Source organism: Hemicordylus capensis, chromosome 6 (assembly GCF_027244095.1).
Source record: "Hemicordylus capensis ecotype Gifberg chromosome 6, rHemCap1.1.pri, whole genome shotgun sequence".
Classification (NCBI taxonomy): domain Eukaryota; kingdom Metazoa; phylum Chordata; class Lepidosauria; order Squamata; family Cordylidae; genus Hemicordylus; species Hemicordylus capensis.
The window spans coordinates 73,942,193-73,959,266 of NC_069662.1; the positions used below are offsets into that span (position 1 = coordinate 73,942,193).

Below are 17,074 nucleotides of genomic sequence, written 5' to 3' on the forward strand. Positions count from 1 at the left end.
AGTATCTAAAGAAGGTGTAAAACATGATAAATATCTTGACTACAATCTAGCACAGAGTTAAGCACATATCAAGTACATAGAAAACAATGTGCTTAACTATCCTTAATTATAATTGGAACTGTGGTTCTTCTTTTCCTGTCATATTTACTGTTGGAATGTATTCCTAATATGTTTATAACTCATTTCCACTTAGAATTCTGAGCTTTGTTTTACACAATAGACCTAAAATGTACAGATATTAATGTTGGATTCGAAAGCAATTCTTTTCCCCTCTTCCGTATGAAAGTATGTTGCATTTTCACTTGCAGGCCAACTGAACTCTTCAGAAGCTGCAATGCTCAATCCGACCAAGGAGCCATGAATGATATGAAACTTTGGGAGAAAGGCAGCATTAAGATGCCATTCATAAATATTCCTGTCCTTGATATTAAAAAATGCCAACCAGAAATGTGGAAGGCGATTGCTTGTTCACTGCAGATTAAGCCTTGTCACAGTAAATCTAGAGGAAGTATTATTTGCAAGTAAGTAGGTTATTAACATTTGACACTTGTAGCTTTTCTATATATCTGTGCATAGTAAACTAAGTTGTTTGTAGCCCTGTAAAATTAAAAGAATGAAGGAGAAAAAAGGCAAAGCTGGGAACTAGATCTCTTCAATGCATTGTACTGTCTCCTATTCGCAGTATAAGAAAATACTTGTAAACCTATTTTATTCTAGAGGTGATCTGAAACCATTCTCAGGATAAATCTCATCAAATCATAATTAAAGAAGCTTAACTATGGTTTAATGTGATTTCTGAATTGACAAACCATAGTTATGGCCATCACCTTCATTGTGGAGCTGGGACTGAACTTAGGAAGTTGTGTTGGGAGGACATAGAATCAAATGAGGCAAGCAGCTCTAAACCTGGCATAATGACATCACTCAGCCTTAAGAGGTTCCCCCCCTCCCCCGCCAGACATGGGTATCCACAGGACCTCTTGCGGGTGGGAGGCAAGATATGCATACACAAAGTAAGTAAATAGAAATAAAAACACAACAGGTTGTGTCTTATATTAGTTCTGCTGTTAGTTCAACCCATTGAAATAATTGGACTTAGACTAGTCATGACTAAGGCTGCGATCGTATACCCACTTACCTGGGAGTAAGCCCCATTGACCTCAATAGGACTTACTTCTGATTAGGAGTGTGCACGGTTTTGGTCTGGCACAATAGAAAAGACCGCTGGACCGGTCCGGATAGGCGGGGGACTGTTTCTTTAAGCGGGGTGGTGGTGGTAGTACTTACCCCACCCGCCACTCTTCCCCCTCCAGCGCTGGTCCGTTTAAACATCTTCTTGGGGCGGCAGAGTTCCTCCCTGCCGCCCCTGCCCCCGTCGTTGTTTGTAAAGGCTTTAAAGAGATGAGAGCTAGCGGCGTGCATGCGCCCTCCTCGGCGCGCGCACTCGGCTCTGCCGCTGCCGCGCGCGCCCAGCATACGTCACGGCGCGCGCGCCGCATACGTCAGAGACTAGCACTCGCGCCGAGGAGGGTGCATGTATGCCGCTAGCGCTCGTCTCTTTAAAGCCTTTACAAACAACGACGGGGGCAGGGGCGGCAGGGAGATTTTTCAAAAGACCAGCGCTGGAGGGGGAAGAGCGGCGGGGGGGGGGAGTACCACCACCACCCCGCTTAAAGAAACAGTCCCCCCCGTGCTGGACCGGGGGCCCACCGGACCATGCACACCCCTACTTCTGATGTACTTTGTTTGTTTGTTAAAAGATTTAATATACCGCCCAATCTACAGATTCAGGGCAGTGTACAAACAAGAACAGCATCCAAGATTTAAAAAATAATAATAGCAAAATGAAAGGGCCAATGCCTGGAGGAAAAGAAATGTCTTCAATAAGGTTTTAAAGGCTGAAAGGGAGGAGGCAGACTGAATCTGAGCAGAGGGGGGAGAGAATTCCAAAGCGAAGGGGCAGCAACAGAGAAAGCCCTTCCACGGGCCCTAATACCATGGACCTCCCTGAGATCAGGCACCAAAAGAAGGGCAACTTGAGAAGATCTCACAGGACTGGCTGGGAGAGGCGGTCCTGCAGGTAAGCAGGTGCTAAGCCCTGAAGGGTTTTAGAGGTGAGAACCAGCACTTTGAATTGGACCCAGAAGCAAATAGGTAACCAGTGCAGTGACCGCGAGAGAGGTGTCACACTATCCTATTTCCTAGTGCCCATAAGCAGGTGGGCTGCCGCATGCTGGACCAACTGAAGCTTCCGGGTCGTCTTCAAAGGCAACCCCAGGTAAAGTGCATTACAGTAATCCAGACGAGAGTTGACAAGGGCATGTGTTACTGTTGCCAGGGCCTGCCAGTTGAGATAGGGCTGCAACTGGCGGACCAGCCGAAGCTGGGCAAAAGCACCTCTGGCCACACCTCCACCTTCTGCTCGAGCAGGAGCCACAAGTCCAAGAGGACCCCCAAGTCACAGACCTCCTTCAGGGGCAGCGCAACCCTGTCCAGGGAAAGTACTAATAAAGTACTGTTATTTCAATGGGTCTACTTTAAGCAGGAATATTACCAGGTACAAATTTATTACAGTTATAGGCCAGTTTCGATGCAATATCACGATGCAAAAATGTGAAAAGGATCACAGATGAGGAATGTGAGCCAAGTTCCACTCGGAAATAGCCCACAGAAATATTGTTTATAGAAAACTGCTTTGTTTGGCAAATCCTGCTGTGAATAATAATTAAAAAAACCAACAACCCCATACTAGCATCAATATTGCTAGTAAGCCAGATTTGATGATAGAAGCTTTAAAGAAGCTTCAGCCCCACCCCCACCCCAAAAAAGAAAAGAAACTTTTTTTTAGTTTGACCCTCTAGGCCCTAGAGAGCAGCAGCCAATAGCTCTTCCTCCTGGCTTCCAGTTGTGAACAGGGAATTGTTAGCCATTTGGTGCTAACCATTTTCTTAAATGTTTTGCTATGTATATACCATTTGGAGAACAATTTCTGTTGAAAAGCAGTATATAAATATTCTTTTAATAATAACCACAAGGCAAAAGCGCACACACACCAAAAAACACAGTCCGGGTTAAAGCCAGCAAACAATCTAGCGCACACTGGTACAAACCGCTACCACGTGGTAAATCCAGACCCGAAAACAACAACCACCCAGATCAAGTTTGCTAGAGCATTAATGCAAGACTAGCTGAACCCGCACAGAGCATCTGTGCGGTAGTTCACTTCCTTTTGGGGGTTAGTTGGGAGAATTTGTTTGGCTGGTCCTCCCACAGCTCTCTCACTCGCTCTGTCCCCCCCCACAACAGCTCTCTCGCTCGCGCTGCCGCCGCCCCCGCACACCCCTCTCGCTCGCGCCACTGCCCCCGCGCGCCCCTCTCGCTGCCAAGCATTCAGCCAGCTCCTTCCTGCAGCCCTCCCTCTAGAGAGCATCTTCCGAAGCGGCCAACTGTTTGTCTCTGCCCAGCCAGGCTCCCCCGCTTTCTCTCCCCTCCCTTCTGCCCCAGTCCGTTCAGTTCTTCTCTGCACTTGCCCGCTTTCCTTCCTTCCTTTTCCTCCCCAAACGGCCACTTCCCTACGCGTCCAACCAGCCAATCCGGCGCCTCCACCGCCCAGCCAATCCGCTGGGTTGCTGGGACGCATCCCCACAGAGGCACGTCTACGAGAATTCATATAATAGATTCTCTCTCCCTCCCCATGCTCAGGAGCTCCAGGAAAAAAGTTTGAAAATCAAACTAGCATGCACTCTTGCCTGTAGTGAGTTGCATGAGCTGCATCATCATATGGAGCTGATGTTCCTTGAGGGAAATGCACAAGTTTTCTCTTTGGACAAAGCTCAGTATTGTCTATACCAGGGATTCTCAACGTTGGGTCCCCAGATGTTATTAATAATCCCCAGCCCCAGTGGTGTTTGGTTGGGGATTATGGGAGTTGGAGTCCAATAACATCTGGGGACCCAACGTTGAGAATCCCTGGTCTACACTGACTGGCAGCAGCGCTCTGAGGTTCCAGGCAGGAGTCTTTCCCAGCCTACATGCCAGGGGTTAAACCTGAGCCCTTTTGCATTAAGATGCTCTCCTACTGAGCTATGGCCCATCCTCGTAGCGTTAGACTAGGATTTGGGACCTGGGTTCAAATTCTTAGGCCAGTAACTCTCTCTCATTCTAATCTGCCTCACCTTCAGAGGATGGGGTGGGGGGGGAAGACCCTGTGCTTTTTGGAGGAAGGGGAGGATATAAATGTCATAAATAATAAAATACACACTTATGGACCTCTTAACCACATGTACCAATCCTAAGTATATAGATTCAGAAGCAAATTCAAATGACTATTAAAAAAAACACAAATAAATTTTGTCTGATTACAGATTACAGCAACCAACAGTTCCAATTTGTATTTTTGAAGCCCTATAACAAAAGCACAGACACTCACAGATTCCTTTAGCAACCAAACAGAAATCACATCCAGCTAAAATCTATTTCATAAATGCAAAATATCATTTATGTATTTATTTAATCAGTTGAAGGAGGAAGGAAAACTCTTTTTTTAAAGCAAAGCAGCCTAAAAGAAGCTGCTCTTAATTTTGAAATGAGAAAAGATCCTAAGGGGATTTTAGCTTTCTTTGACATGCCCCTTTATCTGAAAAGAGTAGTTGATTTCTTAGGATGGGGAAATATTCAGTCCCTTGTGTCTCTGACTGCTGTGATGGGGTAAAGTAATGGAGGAGAAAGACAATATTTCTCAGCAGCAGCAGAAAATCCAAGTTCTTTGAATTCTGCAGCAGAATTATAGTCTCCAGTTCTGCAATCCAAATCTAGCACAGAAGCTTCATGCCACATTTGGCTGAGGCAAGATCCAGCTGGTCAGAAATAACTCTCCCTCCCTCCCTCAGCAGGAGGTGTGCAGTTTCAAGCCCTGAGAGTGATTGTGATTTCTTAACTCTCCCAGGATGTCAGCTAGTTACAGAAAAAAGCAGCCTTGAAAAGGGGAAAGGGGGGAAATGCTGCTGCTTCTAGGACCATTGGCTCACTGGGGAGCTCAGTTTGGGCAAAGTTTGGGGAAAGCGTCCCCCCACCCTTGGATGTCCTTGTTTTCAGATAGGATGGCTTAGCATTACTTTTAACTAATTTTTCAGCATCTCTCTTTGAAAATATTCTTTGGGGCCACAGAATTCCCAAATAAACCTCAGAAAAATATGCAGCTTTGGCTGAATAAGCTGTGACACTTGCAGACAGACCTAAAGAAATATGGCTGAAAAGGAAGTTGAGCTAACTAAGCTGACTGTAGAGAAAGGTTGGGGCAGGGCTGTGGACAATCACATGTGATGCAGAGATGTCTTATACAGGGCACATAAAAGGTGACTGGTCTTGTTCAGTCCACTTGAGTAGATTCCTTGAGTATGGTGATTTAGGACTAAGTAGGGACTGCATAGGAACCTGAAACTGAGGGGTTTCCCCAAGGTGGTATTTTACTGGAGAAATTTCAGCGTATTAGGACATAACCCCCCTGCCCCCCATGGAGAATGTAGGACCTTCTGTCCCTAGATTAAAAGTAGAGATCATGGGTTGGTGGGATCCAATGTTTAGATACAGGTGGTAGGGCACAGTTTGCTCACTGAGCTCTTTCACACAAACATATGGGGGTGGTCTGAGCACCTACCCTAGTAGACACAGATGAGCAGAACATCTGTTTGGGTCACCAAACTCAGCACACAGATGATCAAGGCATCTGCGGATGCCATTGCTAAAGCCCGGACCTGGAAGAATAGAAGGTCCTCCAAGGAACAAGTCAGCCATCCCAGCATGGCGTTGCACTACCAGTAGATTGGCACATCCATGAATAGCAGCCCCAGTAGCCACAGCTCTCTATTGTTAACATGGCCAGTGGGTCCTGGGAACTGCTTGAAAAGGTAAATTTACCCATACAACCAAAACAAGAAGGTAGGAGAGCTCTATTTTCCTTCTACCTGGGTAAAGAGCAGGGTACAGAACCTGGGTTACTCAGATTCCTGTTCTGAAGAACTTGGCTTGAGGGGATTCCTGTGGGTTTACATGAACATGAATCCCTGAGTATATTGCCTCCTGCCCTCTTTTTGTTGGTTGTGAGAATGGGCTCATTATGTTCCCTGGCCAGTTGGGGGGTAGTGGGGAGGGGGCGCAAGAACCAACCTAACCTCTTGCTAGGTTGAGATTTTGTTTCAGTTGGGGGCTTTTTGAAAACATTTATTAAATACAGATGGTTTGATTAGGGCCATATATACACAATAGAGTTGTCTATATATGAGGTACTATTGATAGCAATAATAATAGTGATATGTCTATAACCCTGACTGACTCTTCTTTACTGGTGTGTGTGTGTGTGTGTGTGTGTGTGTGTGTGTGTGTGTGTGTGTAAAATTCTACTTCTTATGCAAATGCATTTTTCCTTTTTGTTCGAGTATTGTGCATGTGCATGATGTGTAAATATTTTATTTTCCTAAAGGTCAGATTGTGTGAAAATTCTCAAGAAATGTGGAGATGTAAGCAAATTTCCTGATGGACATATGGCTGAAACTATTTGTGACCTTTTATCTCCAACAGATGACTTGGAGACTTGCATACCCTTAGATACATATATTCGTAAGTGCTGAAGAATTAGCCCTGTTCCTCAGGGTTAGAATTCAGTTTTTTCCCTATAGTATTGCTAAAAAGTAGTTATTTCTAGGGCTGATCGAAAGGGGGAGGGGAGTAATTTTCATGGACATTTTTCACGATAATAAATGTGTTATGAAATACAGGTTCACTTTCTGAATGGAAATGCCAAATTTCAGCAGAAAAAGAGTCACCACTTTGTTTATAAAAGCCATAGATGATCTATGTATATTTTTCCCCCTTCAGGTCCAAGTAATTTAGGTAATATTGTGGAGGATGTGACACACCCCTGTAACCCAAACCCTTGTGCTGGCAATCAGTTGTGCGAAGTAAACAGAAAGGGATGCCAGCCCGGGGGACCCTGCCTTCCTTATTTCTGTGTGCAGGGTAAGTCTTACTCCAAGTTACTTTTTTCAGTTTTTAAAAAAATGCTGGTTGGATACTAAAAGGAAAACATTATTTAGGATACTTGCTGTGGGATACATTACCCCAAAGAAAAAGTTGCATCTTCTATTTGTTTTAGACCTTCAGTGTGGAAAGCTGACTGGCAGAATATGCTTAAAGCTTCCCCGGAAGTAGTTTTACTCATTTGGAATCTTTATAATTTATACATAAGCTCTCAAACATTTGTAGAATATAGTTGCCTCAATTAATTATTAAATTAAGTATAATTTATAAGATTAATAAATTATTAAATTAATAAATTAAGTATTAATTTAATAATACTTGTCTCCTTTGCATAGGCTGCAAGTTGGGTGAAGCGTCAGATTTTATTGTCCGGCAGGGTACACTCATCCAGGTTCCATCCTCTGCCGGAGATGTTGGTTGCTATAAGATTTGCATGTGTGGCCAGAGTGGACTGTTAGAAAACTGTATAGAAATGCATTGTGTTGACCTCCAAAAGTCATGTATTGTTGGAGGACAGAGGAAAAGTAAGTATTATAGCAGGTTATCATACTCTGAATAACCATAGTTTAAGGTGTCGTCGGGGGGCGGGGGAGACCTGGTTGCTGAACAGTAATGAGGGAACATGGAGAAGCTGAGAGGGTAACAGTGGAAGATGTGGAGAAAGCTTCAGTACAGAATTTTAGATTTCTGCCTTATACTTAGATAAATTCTGATTGGAGCCTTCCACAGCTAGACCCTAAGGCAACAATCCTAAGTGCCTTAACTCTCATTCAGATTTTGGAGTAGATTACCACCCCCAGCTGCATAAAGGTACATAAACAAGCAAACCACTGTGCTCTCAGTTATGCTCTTGTAATCAAACTCTTACCTGGACTCTGGCACACAATATATCCACAAGTATGTCCCTTCACCAGTAGTCAGTCAGTCATGTTTATTTACAGTCATAGACCAAAATTTAAAGCATACATAATAATACACATGATATAATAATAATATATACATGATATAAACAGAGACATAGACTCATCCTAATCATCAGTTTCCAGTTTGCATAATCTGGTTTACCATCTGTTGTCTAGCATTCTTAGCTGCCTCACAGAACTTAGCAACTTTAATTGTTACTTCCTCCTTCTGATCTGAGAGCAGATAGTTGACATAAAATACATCTGTGTGTCCTGGGAAATCAGCCAGTAATGAGGAAATATAACGAGTTCGAAAGTCCCTATAGAAGAGACAGCGGAGTAAAATATGAAAGATAGACTCCTGTTCTCCAGAGCCGCAAGGGCATAGTCTCTGCTCTTTTGGTATCCCTCTAAATTTACCTTCTAGTTCAGCTGAAGGTAGCACATTAAATCTGGCCAGTGTGAACATCCTGCGGTACTTAGTAATGGTAATCTTGTCCAAGTAATTCGCAGGTTTAGTATTATACATTTGTAGACCCAGGAAAACTTCTTTAGAGATTAAAGATCGATCAGTCTGCATTTCCATGTCATAGATCCACTGCTTTAGTATCAGTCTTGCACGAGAAAAATCCATTTCTAATAAACCATCTGGACTAAAGCCATATAAACTTGAAAGGTGTTATTAAAAATTTAACAATCAATAAATAAATGCTAACAGTTCACATACTCAGTGAGTCGTGCAGTCACACAGGATGCCATGCTTGAGATGTTGGGGTCATCGCTGCACTCCCACGGAGTGAAATGTTAAGTTTTTGTGGGTTCTGTGGCCTGAAAAAGTTGGAGGGCATCCAGTGTAACCATTGGGACTGCTTGGGAGTAGGAAATTCTACTCATGTGTAAAAAATCATGACTCCAGATGAGGGTTAAGCAGAAATAAGTTATATTTAAACAAATAGGCCTTACTTGTATGTAGTATGCACTCTTGCTTAGCTTTTTTATATCAGCATATTTTTACAAGGCTGATTGTGTAAAATGCAATTTTTGAATATTTATTCACAATGAAAATATGATTACTTTAACAAGATGAAAATAGATTCGATCTAAAACAAGAGTATGTAGATAAAGAGTATAAAGGAGGATTTTGTTTCAGTATTCAGAAAGGTAGATAAATGATTTTTTCCAGTTCATTCCTTTTATGGCAGGCACTGGGCAGAGGTAGTTGACTGAATCAGCCAGAATGACTGTTTTATTTATATTAAGCTATATTAATGATGCATATAACTATTTATATGTAACTATATTGGGAATACAATAGACAGATTAATGCCCTGCTTTTTATTTTAAGGCCACGGAACATCTTTTAAAATAGATTGCAATGTCTGTTCTTGTTTTGCTGGGAATTTGATATGCTCCACTCGTCAGTGTCTAAATGAACACAGCTCAGATGATGAGCGTCACATGTTTACAGGTAGCATTTCCAAGTAATAATTTTTTTTAAAGTTCATTATTAACTGGAATACTAAGAAAAATATAATTTTGTGTTTCCCTCTCTGGTTTTACTTTGCCCATTTATTATCTGTGACTTTTCTTGGGATTCGTTCAATTGGCTGATGCTAAAGAAAGTTCAGTGGCTTGCCCAAGATACTTTGAGAAGTCTATAGCTGTTCAATACAGGTGGTCCTCGTAATTCCCTGGGGTTCTGTTCTTACCTATAGGCATGAATATGGAAACTGTGAATAATGAAACCTTACCCCTATGGGAATCTAGAGGTTAGGTTCCTACACACACACACACACACACGTAAAAATCAGGGGGTGGGAGCATAAATAAGAGAAATAGAGTACTCTACTTTGTTCTCAACGTCTCCAGCTCCAGCAATGTCCTCCACACCCCCAATTTTAGCACAAAAAGAAAATCACAGATTTTTTTTTTAAAGAGAGACACAAAATGGCTCTGCACTGCCTCCAAACTGGAAATGACACCAGAAATTACTCCGGAAGTCATTTCCAGTGGCCCTGAAACCACATAGAGGCGAAAATCGCTGTTCTTGCACCAACAGATATAGAAACCAGATCTCTTGGACCTCACTTCAGACATGAGAAACTGCAGTTGCTGGAACCGTGGAAAATGAGGGCCACCTGTAGACAGTTAAGTGCAAAGCAGACCCAACAATTACAAATGGAAATGATCTACAAAAATGTTAAGAATAGAGCTGATTTGCTGGTCAAATATTGTCAACTGACCGATCAATTAGCAGACCATTATTTTACTGTGGTCTAACATTAGCAAATATTCCACAAAGCGAAGAATGCCACTCTGTAAATGGCTTTTATATTTCATTATTATAGTATCATTTGCTACCAAGGGAAGGAGGTAAGCACTGTGTACCATTTAGCATGCAGTAATCAGAAGTGCATCAATAATGGATTTAATGAAACAAATAATGATGAAAAATGAGTTGCTGAGGGTGCTTTCTATTTTATCACCATTGTTTAGTTCAGAGGTTCCCAACCTTTTAAAACAAGTGTACCTATTCTTTTGCAAACCTTCACCTCAAGTACCCCATAGAGATTTTTAGTAGAGATGTGCATGAATTGAATTTTTTTATTCTATTTGAATAGAATTTTGAAAATATGTTTAGAATCAAAATGGATTTGAGCCTGTTTTGGTGCCTTTTTTTCACCAGTCAGGAGGTCTGAATGGTTTTTTAAACAGTGCCAAATGGCCCTCTAATCAAATCCAAATCGAATTTCAAAAATTTGATTCAAAGTTAATTGCCCTTTTGAGGGGTGATTCGAATCAGATTCACCCAGATTCAAGTCAAATCGAATCATTTTGCACATTCTTAATTTTTAGTGTGTATGTATGTGTATAGTACAGTATGTATGTGTACACAGATTAAAATGTTACATTGTTATGAGATGAACTACTCCAGTTACTGGATTACATCCAGACAAAGTTATTTATAACTACTTCACTGTAATTAATTGAACATGTTTACTTGTCCCATTAATTTTAATGGGAGTATTTGGTGTTAATTTTCTGAACCCTATCAAGCAGGCTGAGGGAAGGGGTATGCAGTACGTAGCCAGCCAATCAGGGGCAGAGAGTGGGTCTTCACCTTCCTTCCCTTCTGCAGTGGACACATTGCTGAGAATGTATTGGCTTTGAGCCAGTTATCCTTGGATGTGGAACAAATACCGCAGCTGCAGCATGAGGAGCCAGGAGGACTCTGAGCATCCCCTGGGGTACTAGTACCCTATTGTAAGCCCCTAGTTTAATTATCATGAATAAACCTGTGTGAGCCTCCGGTTTACATGCTCTCCCTCCCCTCTCAGTCTTTGAACATGCAAGGAGCTTTCACTTTTGAGCTAACTACAATTCGCCATTACATTAAAACTCTGGGGACTGCAGTTTGTTAATGCAAAACAGGATTAAACTGTACAATGAATAGTTTGAAAATATTTGGCCTTTGACTGCTGTTGTTAAATAATTTGTCAAATGTGTGTTGACGGGTTGAATCCCAAACCCTAGTTAGAAATCTGCTGTAATTTGTTTAAAAATTAAGTGTAAGAGACTTTAACTCTGTTTTGGAGTGTGGCCATCACAGCCAATGAGCATTTCTACTAGGCACTTGTTTCAGCTACTACCGTAGCAGTACAAACCCCAGAACTACACCTGCATGTTTGGATTTTCACATTTCTAGTAAGGGTTTTACTCTTTCAGGTTTGCCATGTAACTGTGCTGATCAGTTTGTCCCAGTGTGTGGGCAGAATGGACGCACCTATCCAAGTGCATGTATAGCACGCTGTGTTGGACTTCAGGACAATCAGTTTGAATTTGGATACTGCCTATCCAAGAATCCTTGCAATCCTAATCCCTGCCTAAAAAATTATAGGTAAATATTTAATGTGCTTAAGAGCCTCTTTGTTTGCGGGGGGCGGGCGGCAGTTAATTGACAGATTCTGGCTGCAGTCTAAGCACTGTTAGTTAATGGTGTTTGGACCAACTATAGAACTTACTTCTGAGTCATGCATAGAACTGGGCTGCATCTTGTTTTAAGACAAATAGGTTGCCCTCTTAGTTGATACCAGAGGAGCCTTAAAGTAGGTAGATAGACTTTATTACGGTCATTGACCAGTGTTTATATACAGAAACAAATAATATACCAGTTCTTTACAACAGTAGCAAGTACCATACCAAATACACTATACTATATTAATACTATACATTCATTACTATATGATCAAATAACAAATTGCTCAGAAATATCCACCATTGTTTATTATCAAAACGCTCATAGCTGTTAAAATTTCTTTTAGCTATATTATGTGTAACATTAGATTGGTGGTCCGACAAAAGAGATAGGATGTAAGATTCATTTTCTCTACCTGGCATATCCTTTAAGAAAGGCAATATTAAGTTAGACTGCAAATCTCTATAAAAATTACAATATAAGAAAACATGGCCTACATCCTCTATTGCCTTTGCACTGCATGGGCAAGAGCATTCCAAATAGGGAATCTTTTAATACCTTCCATCTAAGACAGCTGAAGGCAGAACATCAAGGTACATCAAATTAAATGCTCTACAGTATTTGGAAATTGCCAGAGATTGGTAATAATCAGCTGAATTGGCACTTAGATCACCATACTTTGAGTCACTGACTCCTCTCCTTCTGCCATTCCATATCTAAAACACGCTGCTTTAAAATCTTTTGAGCTTGTTCATACCCCAAGGCTTGCAATGCATTGTGTGAGAAGCTATAGGAAGAAGCTAACAAACAAACAGATAACTTCCATGATGACTGAAAACTATCTTTGAAGATCAGTGGAACTAATCCCTCTGGGGTGAATGTTCTTTTCAGCCAATAGTTGAAATTTGTGATCCACATCCGGGTCTCCACCTTGTGATTCCCATTTACAATCTTAGGGCTATGTTAAGTACACATCTAGGCATTTGTATGATAGACCTTAGAAATTTTGATTGTACGACCTCTGCTGGGGCAGTTAGAACAAGGGCCCAACTGTGCACTGTTTTATAATTGTGCCATTACTTTTGCCTCAAATAATTTCAGTGCAGCTGGAATATATTGCCCTCCATTTGAGTGTTAATAGGTCAGGAAATGCTATGGTCAGGAAAGCTATGGCTCTCCTCTGCACAACTTGTGACACTGTGTGTGTCTCTGACCATATGAATGAAAGATTACCTCTAAATAATTGAAACATCTCACCTGATCTATTTTATTACTAGTCCATCTGATCTCTTTTGCCCTCTTCACAAATGTCTTAACTTTTATCTTTTGATAATTAATCAGCCAACTTTGGTCTTCACAAAACTTGGCAAAAGATCTTAGGGCTTTTCTTAATCCTACAGTGGTTCATGAGAGAATAACCATATCCTCAGCGTAAAGAAGCAAAGGAACATGCCTCTCAGCCAATTTAGGCAGATGAAATTCTGATTTAAATCTTGTACCACAGTATTTATATAAGAATTAAAGAGTCGTGGGGCAAACGCACATCCTTGCCCGACTTCATGCACTGTGGGAATTGGGTTAGTTAATTGCCCTTGATTGCCATTTCTAACTCTCATTTGAGTGTCACTGCAAAGTTTATATATTAATAATAAGAGTCTCATAAATATCAATTTCTGCCACAGCTTCTCTCTGGAGAGTCAAATGCGGATTTAAGTCCACAAAAACTGCATATAATGGGGACTTAAGTCCATATACATGATTCTCTACCAAGTGCTGTAATATCATTGCCTGATCTACCGGTATAGTGGATTTCCCTGGCCTGAATCCTGCTTGTTCATCAGCCAGTATATTATTGGCTTCCATCCAGTCAGTTTCTCAAATAGATGTTTAGCATAAGGTTTACTGATTACATTCAAAAGACTAATTGGGCAATAGAACTATATATTATATTAGAACTATAATTGCCATGCCTCAGTCTTCAGGGACATGGGTAGAGGTATCAATGTATATGAATAATGCAGCCAAGAGTGGCACCCACCAATCAATATTACTTCTAAATATCTTGCAGGGCCAAAATCACTACCAGAGGCCTTATTATTTTTCAGATGTTCAACTAGTTGCCTCAGCTCCCCAGCTGCTACTGATAGGAACATAGGAAGCTGCCATATACTGAGTCAGACCATTGGTCCATCTAGCTCACTATTGGCTACACAGACTGGCAGAGGCTTCTCCAAGCTTGCAGGCTGGAATCTCTCTCAGCCCTATCTTGGAGATGCCAGGGAACTTGGAACCTAGATGCTATTCTCAGAGTGGCTCCATCCCCTAAGGGGAATATCTTAAAGTGCTCACACATCAAGTCTCCCAGACATATGCAACCAGGGCAGATCCTGCTGAGCTAAGGGGACAAATAATGCTTGCTACCACAAGATCAGCTCTCCTCCCATCTAAATCTAAGGCAGGGCTGCTCAACCTCGGCCCTATAGGAACATAGGAAGCTGCCCTATACCAAGTCAGACCCTTGGTCCATCTAGCTCAGTATTGTCTATACCAGGCCTGCTCAACCTAGGCCCCCCAGCTGTTTTTGGACTACAACTCCCATAATCCCCAGCCACAGTGGCCAATAGCCAGGATTATGGGAGTTGTAGGCCAACATCTGCAAGAGGGCCGAAGTTTAGCAGCCCAGGTCTACAGATGGAAGCAGGTTCTCTAAGGCTGCAGGCAGGAATCTTTCCCAGTCCCATCTTGGAGATGCCAGGAAGGAACATGCTCCAGTGATGAATGGAAAAAGACATCACCTTGTTGGGCATATAGTGACTTGAAATATAGTGAGCTTCCCAGACCACCTCAGGTATATGACATTACAATCTGGCACCTGGATTTTGTGGCACACTACACCAAAAAACAGAAGCACTTTTTGTTCTTGCAGCCTCTGTCAATCGCTGCCATACTTCCTTAACTGCTGCTTTCTTTTTAGCTGAAAGTAGCCACTTATACTACTTTTTTCCACAGTAGTAATATTCACGGTGATATTTTTTATTCCTATAATGCTTGTAGGTAATAATATTTCACATTCCTGATCAAACCAGGGTTTAGAGCTTAATTTACTCAACTGCTTGTTGTTCACTTTCCTGCTCACCAACGGCCCCTGCTTTTCCTTAATGAGACCCTCTTGCTTTCTATCTTGCTATCTTCATTGTTCATTAAATTTGACTGTATTTGTTGTATCCTATCTGTTGGGAGCAGGTGAGCAATACTGTAGCTCAACTCACTTGATCTGTCCATTTTACCTGCCTGTTTCCCCGTTCTTCTTCCAGCTCAGCTTGGAAAAATTTATCTAGATATATACATGTTTCGGGCAGCTTTAAATTTAAAGTTATTGGAAGGTGATCATGAGCCTTAAAGTTCAGCACAGAGGACAACAAACCCACAAAGAATTATATTATATTATATTATATTATATTATATTATATTATATTATATTATATTATATTATATTATATTATATATTTATTCTATTTCTATACTGCCCTTCCAGAAATGGCTCAGGGTGGTTTACACAGAGAAATAATAAATAAATAAGATGGATCCCTGTCCCCAAAGGGCTCACAATCTAAAAAGAAACATAAGACAGACACCAGCAACAGTCACTGGAGGTACTGTGCTGGGGATGGAGAGGGCCAGTTACTCTCCCCCTGCTAAGTAAAGAGAATCGCCACGTTAAAAGGTGCCTCTTTGCCCAGTTAGCAGGGGTTATAATTAGTCACTATGTCCATTTAAATAAATATTAAGACTAACATTTCAATAAGATGTAGAACATAAAATGAAAGAAACTTGAATTCCAAAAGCAAAATTGATTAGAAAAGACATTTAAAAACCAGGTTGACAAAAACGCTTATGCTAGAGAAGAAGGTTTTTCTTAAAAGGTACTGAAATATGACAGAACTCATGTTTCTACCCTCATGGACAGGAGGGCACTATCGTTTTATCTTGCCTCCAGGGACTTGGGAGCCAGGCTGAAAGATCACTTCCTGTAAACTGAGACTCCCACCAATCTTCCTGCCTTAATAGGAGGACAGACTTTCTGTAGAGCTCTTCATGAGTTCTGTGGAAAACAAAGTGACAGTATCTTCAGGCAGCAGATCCAGGCAGCTAGCCATTCTTCTTCATGGTCCCTGTGCATTCACACCAGTGAGTCCTGTGCCTGTGCAGCAGCTCATTTAGAACTTTGAAGAGTTTAGCCTCAGAGCATTTTGACAGGAACCCCGCCCCTAATGCCTATGTGCACATATCATGCCATTCCACGGGGAGAGCTGGTCTTGTGGCAGCAAGCATGACTTGTCCCCTTAGCTAAGCAGGGTCTGCCCTGGTTGCATGTGAAAGGGAGACTAGATGTGTGAGCACTGTAAGATATGCCCCTCAGGGGATGGAGCCACCACTCTAGGAAGAGCATCTAGGTTCCAAGTTCCCTCCCTGGCTTCTCCAAAATAGGGCTGAGAGAGAGTCCTGCCTGCAACGTTGTAGAAGTCACTGCCAGTCTGCGTAGACAAAACTGAACCAGATAGACCAATGGTCTGACTCAGTGTATGGCAGCTTCCTCTGTTCCTATGCTCCCTCAGTTCTTTTTTGACCACCAAAGCAGATACTTCAAGAGAGTTCTTCTCCGACCACTGTGGTCTAGTGATCTTGTTCTTTGCCTCATTCCCTTTTTCTTTAGCCTCTTTTTCCTCCTTTCTCTCTGCGAGTCTTTCTGTCGGTCTGACACAGACAGCTGGGGTTGGTGCAGCTGCCCAATTGAGGCCGAGGGTCTATGGCAGGTAAGGTCACCTTTAAGAAGTGTTGCAAGTGTGAGGCAAAGCTTCCATCTGTCTATGGTCACAAAGATTACGTCCGAATTTGTATAGGTAAGTGTGTGGTGGTTGGGGGTGGGTGTGTGGAACCGAGGGTCCATTGGACCCTTGGTTCTATGTTATGTACGAATTTGGCCCAAGACTCATATAAGTGTTGTTTATACCTGAGGTGATTGAAAAGTTACTGCTACTGTTATGTCCAAACATCAGTAACTAAGCAAGTCACCCCACTTCCTAAGTAAAGCACCCATCACAATTTGCAATAAATAAAAATTGTAATTTATTCAACTTTAAAGAAACAGAGAGAGACTGTC

General features: G+C 41.9%; 1 protein-coding gene across 6 annotated transcripts in view; it reads left to right on the forward strand.

Moving 5' to 3' along the window:
• RECK (reversion inducing cysteine rich protein with kazal motifs) overlaps nt 1–17,074 on the forward strand; it is a 95,586-nt gene that overhangs the window by 57,806 nt on the left and 20,706 nt on the right. For 5 of the 6 annotated variants that reach the window (XM_053263467.1, XM_053263462.1, XM_053263464.1 and 2 more), the window contains 6 exons: nt 309–521; nt 6,479–6,615; nt 6,874–7,014; nt 7,371–7,559; nt 9,283–9,405; nt 11,664–11,835. In XM_053263467.1, the coding sequence (XP_053119442.1) occupies nt 309–521; nt 6,479–6,615; nt 6,874–7,014; nt 7,371–7,559; nt 9,283–9,405; nt 11,664–11,835 (975 nt within the window). Of the gene's footprint in view, nt 1–308; nt 522–6,478; nt 6,616–6,873; nt 7,015–7,370; nt 7,560–9,282; nt 9,406–11,663; nt 11,836–16,627; nt 16,728–17,074 lie in introns of all 6 variants that reach the window. The other variant, XM_053263466.1, reaches the window with a different exon arrangement.